At 48.1% G+C, this 10113-nt stretch overlaps 1 protein-coding gene across 1 annotated transcript; it reads left to right on the top strand.

Annotated features, from left to right (window-relative positions):
• The first annotated feature begins 507 nt into the window (after window positions 1–507).
• On the top strand, window positions 508–2981 carry HTR1D (5-hydroxytryptamine receptor 1D). Its single transcript, XM_054571465.1, has one exon. The coding sequence runs from the start codon at window positions 1111–1113 to the stop codon at window positions 2242–2244; it is 1134 nt and encodes a 377-aa protein (XP_054427440.1). The 5' UTR covers window positions 508–1110; the 3' UTR covers window positions 2245–2981.
• Window positions 2982–10113: the final 7132 nt, after the last annotated feature.

The raw sequence follows: 10113 nt of genomic DNA, 5'->3' as shown, positions 1-10113 counted from the left end.
GTTAAGAGTCAAGCATGCTTACTCTAGGAAACTTGGAAATTTCATATGAATAGACGAAAAGTCACTCCCCCCACCAATTTCAAGAGGAACAACTTGGTATCTTTTCTAGCTGGGTTTTTTTTTTTTTTTCCTGGGCACAGAGTTATTTTGTTTGGTTTCCACTGAATAAATAGAAGGATTTCTGATTCACAATTTACAGAGCTGATTTCATGTACTTGTAACAAGCCTGTGATGCTTCCAACAGCTATGATACTTTGCCCCCTCTGGGAATTGTGGGGGTGGGGCGCATTGCCCTCCCCTGTGTTCTTGTGACCCTTTGGAGCATGCCAGTTTCGCTGTGCCACTGCCAGCACTAAGCAGTATCCGTTTACTCTTATAATTAATCTGAAGTGTCTAAATTGTCCTTCTAGAACTTAACTCTTCCCCTTTTTTCTTTTTTTAAAACTCCAGAACTCGGAATACGTGCCTTTCTCGATGAACTCGCAGGGATCTGTTTGTTTTGCCTTCTCCCAGCTCATACATTCTTCGAGTCTTGGTAACTGGAATGTTTTGTCTGTTCAGGCTCAAATGATCAGTGGGATGGGAAGCAAAGTTAAGTACCACGTGATGTGTCAAGATGAACCTGGGGAAACTGCGAGCTGTTGACTGGACTTCCTCTCTGACTCAGCTGGTATTTCTTTTTGTCTCAAGTTGTAAAAGTTCCCCAGAGACTCCACCTGAAATCCCCGATCATCTCAGAATTGAATGGGGGAAATTCTGAAGTTCTCATTAAACACGCTGAATTCACAAGCTTTGGAAGGAGCCAGAATGCCCAAGGCATTGCCTACACTGGTAAATGTCCGACAAATTCAGTATGAGTCTGGTGGGCTTGACCATTTGCTGGGCAAAATTCCAGAACAGTGAGACATCCTGGGAGCCATCCGGCCTAGGAAAGACTTTTAACTACCAGCTGGTAGTGACCTCAGTATTCAGCGAGGTCTTTTCACTGTGGTCTGTTCTGATGAAGGGCCCCTCCAGTGTGAAACAGGATGACCTTGTTCTGTGGGCAAGACAACTGTGAAAGAAGAAACTGTGCGTGTCGGAGTCGGTGGGAAAGGACAGCCACCTAGAATGTCCCCGCCAAACCAGTCGGTGGAAGGCCTTCTCCAGGAGGCCTCCAACAGGTCTCTGAATGCCACAGAAACTCCAGAAGCTTGGGATCCGGGGACCCTCCAGGCCGTCAAGATTTCTCTTGCGGTGGTTCTTTCCATCATCACGCTGGCCACAGTTCTTTCCAACGCCTTTGTGCTCACCACCATCTTCCTCACCAGGAAGCTCCGTACCCCAGCCAACTATCTCATCGGCTCCCTGGCCATGACCGACCTCTTAGTTTCCATCTTGGTCATGCCCATCAGCATCGCATACACCACTACCCGTACCTGGAGCTTCGGCCAGATCCTGTGCGACATCTGGCTGTCTTCTGACATCACGTGCTGCACAGCCTCCATCCTGCATCTCTGTGTCATCGCTCTGGACAGGTACTGGGCCATCACCGATGCCCTGGAGTACAGTAAGCGCCGGACAGCGGGCCATGCAGCGGCCATGATTGCTGTCGTCTGGGCCATCTCTGTCTGCATCTCCATCCCACCGCTCTTCTGGCGGCAGGCCAAAGCTCACGAAGAGATGTCGGACTGCCTGGTGAACACGTCCCAGATCTCCTACACCATCTATTCCACCTGCGGGGCCTTCTACATCCCATCTGTATTGCTCATCATCCTCTATGGCCGGATCTACGTGGCTGCCCGGAAGCGCATCCTGAACCCACCATCCCTCTATGGGAAGCGCTTCACCACAGCCCAACTCATCACAGGCTCCGCGGGGTCCTCGCTCTGCTCCCTCAGCACCGGCCTTCACGACACGCACACTCATTTGGCCGGCTCCGCTCTCTTTTTCAGCCACGTGAAAATCAAGCTTGCTGATAGTGCTCTGGAGCGCAAGAGGATTTCCGCTGCTCGAGAACGGAAAGCCACTAAAACCTTGGGGATCATCCTGGGGGCCTTTATCATCTGCTGGCTTCCCTTCTTTGTTGCATCTCTGGTCCTCCCCATCTGCCGGGACTCGTGCTGGATCCACCCAGCCCTTTTTGACTTTTTCACCTGGCTGGGCTACTTAAACTCCCTCATCAACCCAATTATCTATACTGTGTTTAACGAAGAGTTTCGGCAAGCATTTCAGAAAGTTGTCCATTTCCGGAAAGCCTCCTAGTCTTATTTGGTCGTGACTCTTGTTATCTTTTGTGTCCTGTAGCCCAATTGGAATAGCCTTTTGTTTATTTTTCCAGAGATTTAGGTTAATCCTGATATTTTGGGCCTGGGTTCAATCAATAGAATTGTTCAGTGTTCTTTTTTCTGTTGTCTTCTTGACTTCCGAGCCACCAAAAGCTGGGAAGCTGTGTGAAAGGGGACAAAGACTGAAGATTTCACTTAGCATATTCTCAGGATTCATCCATCTTGGAAGAAACAGGACCCACAAGGTTGCCCACTGATGCAATTCGGGTGGAAAACTATCTGACCCTTTGGGAAGACCCGGGCTCAAAAGAGGGGCTTTCTTGTCTACCAAAGTTTTGTATGGAGCTCAAAGGTGGGTAGATGAGATTAGTGACCTGAATTGAATGAGAATTTGGAGTCAGGATGGAGAGGTCTCCATTCCATGTGGCACCTTGATTGGATTTCTTTCTCTGATTCCTCCTTAGATTGAGTCTTTCCCAGTTGTTCATTTGAGGTGACACCAATATAGAGTGACAGAGATTCAGAAGCTGGAGGCAGGCGAGTGGAATGGTTGAAACCAGATCAGCCACCCTGTACCCCTCCTCCTTCTCCAGTATCTCTGCACCCTCTTAATGTTCTGAAGCTAAAACCAACAATCACCCCCCCACACACACTGAAGGAGATTGACAGGCTTTGGACCCACCAAGCGTTGAGCAGAACACCATTCTGATTTTTTTTCCCCTGAATTTTTACATCCCATTCTCACTAGAGATCTTAAGATGTCGAGTCTTGTCAAATAAAAAGCATGAGACATCATGATCAGTAAAGTCTTTGAGTAATTTTTCCTCCTCTCCCTGGATGTGGAAACCTTTCCGTTCAGTTTCATCTCCAGCATTTACTGAGCACCTCCCAGAGGCCAGGCCCTGTGTCAGAGCCCTGGCGTTTGTTACCTTACAGAGCCTCATAGCAGTGAAAGTCAATATAACATGGTGATTAGACCAAGGACCTGATGCCTCGGTTCACATCCAACTACTATCAATTTCTAGCTGGGTCACCTTGGACAAGTTTTCTAATCCCTCTTTGTCTCACTTTCCTCAACTGGAAAATGACAATAATAATAGGTATGTTACTATATATTTTCATACAGTGCTTGGCACAAGAGCTCTTACTATTCTAGAAATATAGGAACTGGCTTGCCCATGGTCAAGCAATATAAAAAAAGAGCTACTATTTATTGAGTGCCTGCAGTGCTCCTCGCCTATGTATTTTCATCTCCCCTTCATCCTCATTTTACAGATGCGGTAAGGGCACTTGCCTGTGGTTAGGGAAAGTTTCATAAAGAGCTGTTACTTCAGCAGACTCCCAAGAGATGAGCCCTTAGGGGATGGGAGGCTCAGGAAGGGGAGGGGTGATGAGGCCTCTTGAGGGAGATGGGCCGGAGCAAAAGAAGGTAGGAAACAAGAGCAGGAACAGAGCCCAGGAGGCCTGCCATGCGCAGTGGGCGTCTCTGGGCACCGGGAGAAGGAGAGCCAGGAACATGGGGTATCAAGAAGGAATGCAAAAACAGGGATGCCAAGTATGGGGGCACCTGGAAGAGTCTTGTGCTCACTTTGAGGTTTCTGCAGGACATCTCACAGTATGGGCCCTGGACCATCTGCATTAGACTCTCCTGGGGAGTTTGCTAATACTGGGTTTCTAGTCCCCAACTCAGACCTACTAAGTCAGAATCTCTGGCAGCGAGGCCCAGGAATCTGCATGTTATATCAGCCTTGATCCCAGCTCCTGCACTGAGTGATTTCTCTGCCTCTGCACTAGGGGAAGCACTGTGCTAGTGCCTTGCTTCCCCCGTGAGGCCCCTCCCTGAGCCCAGAGACATCGCTCGGCACCTCACGCTGCTCTCCTCTGCTCCTGGCATGCTCCTTCCTACCTTCCTTGTAGGTTGCGCTCCTCCCTATCTCCATCTTGCTCTGGGCCATCTGCCTGACCTGGGAAAGATCAGTAATTCAGAGACCGGACAGGGAGCTACATTCAGTGTGTCTCAGTGGTTAAGGTCCTAGGCCTTGAAGTCACACACCTGGAGTGGGATCCCAGTTCTGCCATTTATCAGCTGTGTGGCCTGAGGTAAGTCGCCTAACCTCTCTGTGCTCCCGTTTCTTCATATCTTAAATGGGGTTGTCTGTATCTAAGCCATAAAATTTTTGTGAGGATTAAATGAGGCGGTGATTGTAAAATGCTTCACACAGTGCCTGGTGCATAAGCGTTCGGTAAAATGCCATCTGTTACTCTTTGAGAGCTTTGAGCCAGCTACAAAAGAAACTCAAATGCCTCCTCCTCAGAGGCCTTCCTTGAGTAGAGCAAAGGTTGGTAAACCTTTTAAAAACAGCTTTATTGAGATATAATTCATACGCTATACAATTCACCCATTTAAAGGGTACAAATGTAATGCCTTTTAGTGTATTCACAGTGTTACGTCACTCACCACAATCAATTCTCTTCACTCCAAAAGGAAACCCTGCACCCTGTCGCCACCATTCCCCCGCCTCCCTTGCCCTAGGCTGCCGCTAATCTGTTCTGTCTCTGGATTTGACTATCCTCTATGTTTCCTTCAAATGGAACCAGACGAGATGTGGTCCTTTGTGGCTGGCTTCTTTCTTTAGCATAATGTTTTCACAGTTCATCCATACTGTAGTATATATCACTATTATGTTTCTTTTTATTGACAGATAATATTCTGTTGTATAACTACACTACCTCTTTTTTATTCATTCATCCATTGATGGATATTCGGGTTGTTTCCACTCTTTGGCTATTACGAATAGAGCTGCCATGAGCATTCTTGTACAAGTTTTTTCACGAGCATATGTTTTCATTTCTCTGGGGTACATACTTAGGAATGGAGTTGCTGGGTCATATGGTAATCTATATTTACCCTTTTGAGGAACTGCCAGGCGGTTTTCCAAAGTGATTGTACCATTTTACATTTCCATTCCGATTTGTCCACATCTTCACCAGTACTCGTTATTGTCTTTTTGATTATAGCCATTCTAGTGGGTATGAAACAGTATCTCACTGTGACAGCAAACTTTCGTTTAAGGGCCAGAGAGTAAATATTTTCAGCTTTGCGGGCCACATCATGTCTTTATGATGTAACTACTCAGCTCTGCCATTGTAGCATGAAAGCAGCCACAGACAATATGTAAATAAATTAGCTTGGCTGTATTTCAACAAATTTGATTTACTAAAATAAATAGCAGCTTGCAGGCTGTAATTTGCAGAGACCTCCAGTCTAGGAGAGCGCCCCTCCCACCCCCACCGTCTACCTGGCGGCTCTCTATCCCCTTCCCTGGCTTTATTTTTCTTATCATACTTATTACTGATGATGATATATATATGTATTAGTTCTTGCTTTTTGTCTCTGCCACCTCTAGAGTGTCAGCTGCTTTGAATGTGGGAATCTTATTTATCAAGTTCACCATTTGCTCCCCAGCACATCACAGGGTCTGGAACATAGTAGATGCTCAATAAATATTTGTTTCAGTGACTGAATGAATGAAACACTGTTTCTAGGTTTACAAATGACTTAGTCTCCATGTCTTTGTCTTTAAAGTTGTAAGATAAAGTGACTGGCTCTGGGACTAGAACCTCAGAAATCACGAGGTTTGGTGTCAGGTAGGCCCTAAGTCAGACTCGGGGCAGTTCTGTCCTGAGTGTAGCTCAGGCAAGTGGAGAGGGGGGCAGCTGGGTGACCCCCGTGTCCCCAAGAAGCTGTGGCTGGGGCTGACCCCTTAGCATGCACTCAGCCACTCTGTCCTGCTCAGATGCCCCCTCCTCCACGGTCTCTATATAGCGACAAGGAGAGGGAAGCTTTGGAGAAAGAACAGCTGTTTTCTGGTCTTTGTTATCACGACCCAAAAGCTGCCCATTTGGATAGCATGCCTGGAGAACTGCACACTCATTAGGTCACATGAAGGTCAAATTAAAAATAAACTTGTTTTACAAAAAAATTAGAAATAAACTTGTTTTCCCAGACCAGCAAGGAAGGCTCTATTTGGGAAGATTCTCTACCCTCCCCATCCCCCAACATCCTTGTCATGCTGCCAGTTCTTTCACACTTAGTCACACACACACACACACACACACACACACACACACACACACAGAGCATGGTGATGATGTGGGAGCAGGGGGAGTGGAGCCTTGTCTAGGACAGGATTCTGCCAATTTCTGATCTGTGTGAGTGTGGCAGACGCTGCAGGGTGCCCACCTAGCAGTCAGCCCCCTTCCTTGCTCCCAGAACTCCGGATCAGTTCACCCAGGAGGTAGATCCTCATTGGTTTAAACTGGTTGGGATACTCCTATTCCTTTCGCTAGGGATTGGTCAAGGGATAGACACGTGACCCACTTCTGGCCAAGGGGGTGAACATAGAGAGAGACCTCAGGTCAAAGTTGCCAGGGACTCGGGGGTTCCCAGGACCTGTACTAACCAGAAAAGCACCAGGAAAACCAGGACAAGTTGGCCAAGTAAGATGTAAGGGGAAGTCAGCTGGGGGCTTGGGGAAAGGGACTTCTTAGAGCAAAAGAGAGACATGCAAGGAAAAAAAAGATTCTTCCTGCTTGGAAGCAGCCCTGTGAGGATGGCAAGGCAGGGCGGCTGCCCTGTGGCCCTGCAGGAAAACGCTGCGAATGACTAGAGGCTGGCAGAGGGTGAAGAGCCAGCCCGGTCTCCTGACCACATGATGAGGCTCCAAAGCATCCCTAGGACCACCTGTCTCAGATTTCTTGTTAAGTGAGCCGCGACCGTTCTTACGGTTTAAATGCTGTAAGCTGGATTTTTCTGTTACTCACTGCTGAACACATCCTAACATCCCAGAAGGGCGCTTCTCTCTTTTGCTCCCCTGCCTGCCCTCCCATAAGTGGGACGGTGGCAGGGTTGGGCAGCACGAGGCACTCCCAGGTTGGCACAGGCTTGAGGCCTTGGGTGGGGGGGTGGGGCCAGCTCAAGGATGTTCCAAAGTGATAAACAGCTCATAGTCATTGGCTGCTCCGAGAAGCCGCCCAGGGATTTCCGAGGCTGCACGCGCACTTCCTGAGGTCTGCAGGTTCCTCTGGCAGCCATGCGGCCCGTGGCTGTAGTTTGAATCTAGGTCTGTTCCCACGCAAGGTGCAGGTTCTTTCTCTTCACAGCAGTGTCTGGGATACATGACAAGGAAGGATGCACTTCCTGGAACATTCTTGGTGACAGAGAGCTCAGCGCCCATGAGACACCCAGTCCATCTTTGGTCAGCACTGATGGTCCTTCCCACTGGGCCCAGATCTGATGTCCAGTAACTTCCACCTGCCTGTCCTGACCCTGCACTTCTGAAACCTGGAAGCCAGGGCTGTGCCCCCTCAGGCTGAGCGGCCCCATGATTCACCATCCTTTCTTCTCTTAACGGATCTCAGGAAGAAGTGGCACTTGAGGTCAAACTCAAAGTGCTACGTCTTCTATATATGCCCAGTGCTTTTAAGCTGGGCACACGCTCCTGCCCTCTGGCCCCTGATCCTATAGCTGAACGATTGAACCCAAGGGGAGAACTTCTTATTGATCCATGTTACATTTCTTCTTAAGCAGTTTTTGAATCCTGATTCTAGCAGCTTCTATATGTGCTATTCCTCCAAGCTTGTGGGATCCTCATAATAAATGAATCCCAATCATTAAATTATCATGCTCCATCCTTTGGAGACGGAGCCAGAGCCCTTGAATGACCTTCGCCAGGCTAACCTTGCCAAACATGATAAGGAGGCGTCCTCCGGCACCGGTAATGGAACTAATTCCCCAACCTCACCCTCTTAGTCAGCGTTCTCTAGAGAAATGGAACCAATAGGATGTACATGTATAGAGAAAGAGATGTATCTCAAGGGAGGCTTGGTGCATCCAAAATCTGATGGGGAAGCTGAAAGGCTGGAGATTCAGACAAAAGATTACACTCTGAGCCCGAAGGCAGTCTGCTGTAGAACCAGGAGGAGCCAATAGTGTTGAGGGAGCCCAAAGGCCACCCTTTTGTTCCATGCTGGCCTTCAAGGGAATAAAATGAGGCCCACCCAACTTCTGCAGGACAATCTGCTTTCCTCAAAGTCTACTAAAGTAAATGGCATCTCATTCATAGAAATAACCTAGGATGATGTCTGGGCACAGTGGCCCAGCCAAGTTGACACATAAGATTAACCATCACCCCCTCTTGCTTTTACAGCCAGGTTGCCTTCCAGCATATGTCAGTCTGACCTCTGATCTCTCCTCAGACTATGAGTCCTGAAGAGACTCTCATTGATCTTTGTATTCTTAGTACTTGGCACACAGCCAATGCTCAATTAATGACAGTAATAGCTAGCATTTATTGAGCTCTTACTGTGTGCCCAGGTACTACCCTAAGCATTTTATGAGCATGAACTCATTTAACCCTCATGAAGTTGGTCCTTTTATTATCCTCCAGATAAAGAACTGAAAGCTCTAAGAAATTATTTATTTGCCTAGTGCCACACTGCGAGTATGTGGTGGAGTCAGGGCTCAAGCCATACAGTTATGCTTCAAAATCCACACTATTAACCCCACTGGATGTGACCAGAGCCAAGATGGAAGGTGGCCCAGAAGGGCAGCAGAAGATAGTGGGAAAGCACAGGTTTGGGAGTCAGACAGACGAGGCTTCTTATCCCAGCTCGTCCATTTCCTTGCTTAGTATCTCTGTGCCTCAGTTTGCTCTTCTGTACAACATGGGTAACAGTAATGCCGGCCTTGTAGTGTGATTGGAGCCTGGCCTTGTAGTGTTCAGAACCACAGGAGATTATTGAATGAGACCAGGCCACAGGTTACTCACAAGGCATTTTTGTTGAGCACCTACTACATTCCAGGTACTTTACAGACATTTTCTTATATAATCTTTATATCAACCCTGAGAGGAGTCCATGTCTTTACCCCTCTTTTACAGAAGGGGAAATGGAGCTGGAAGCACTAATGAGTCACATGAGCAGGCCGGGATTATGCTCCTTCCCAGGGATCACAAACTTAAGGGACTGAAGGGGCCACCATAAGCGAGTGAAGTAGACCGGGTGCGATACAATAGGGAGGCATGGGGACTCTGGTGACTGGAGCTCACATGTCCTATCTAGAGGTGTGAGCCGCTTCTCATCTCCAGCTGACTTGTGCCATGCAGAAATGTGCTAGCCGGCTTTGCTGATTTTTAGGAGAATAAGGAATCTAGACTTTCTGTGCAATCTCCTTATTTTCAAATGTTGACAACTAATTTAAAAAAAAACAAACAAACAAAACCTCTGTGCAACTATGCCAACGACAAAAAAAGCCTGCCAGCCAGATTTGGCTCCTGGGCCACCAGTTGGCAACCTCCTTGTGCTATTGGCTACTTTCCGTACCCGATATGGCAGTTGGATCCCTCATGAAGCTCACAGTTTATCTGGGGACCAAAGTGCATGAGCAGATTGGAAAGCCTGTCTTCCACTGTGCCTGTCCTGAACACCCCTTAGGCCCTCCCCCTCAGCTCCCTCAGGTGCCTGCCCAGCCACCTTCCTGTAACAGGAAGGACTGGCTTGTTGGGGAGGGGAAGGCACGGTGCCTTGTTTACGCTGCCACGGGCAAGGATCAGAGGCAAGTGTCCCCTGCATCTGGGAGTCATAAATGACAGTGCATTTCTGGGTTTCACTAGGGCCCCCTGCATTGTGCTCCCAAGGGCAAGAGCAGGGATTCCAGATCTGGAGGTTAGTAGAAGGAGGGAACCTTCAAGGTCATGCATGACTACCCCATCAGATGACTAGCAGTAGAGCTGCAGCTCATGCATTTTGATCACTTTGCTTCCTGATCTCCCAAGGACGCAATGAA

This window comes from Pteronotus mesoamericanus, unplaced genomic scaffold (assembly GCF_021234165.1).
Source record: "Pteronotus mesoamericanus isolate MK-2021 breed Mesoamerican mustached bat unplaced genomic scaffold, CSHL_Meso_final contig_221, whole genome shotgun sequence".
In the NCBI taxonomy this organism is placed as follows: Eukaryota; Metazoa; Chordata; class Mammalia; order Chiroptera; family Mormoopidae; genus Pteronotus; species Pteronotus mesoamericanus.
Note: the sequence above shows the minus strand (reverse complement) of the source record. Positions and strands in the feature narration are given on the sequence as shown.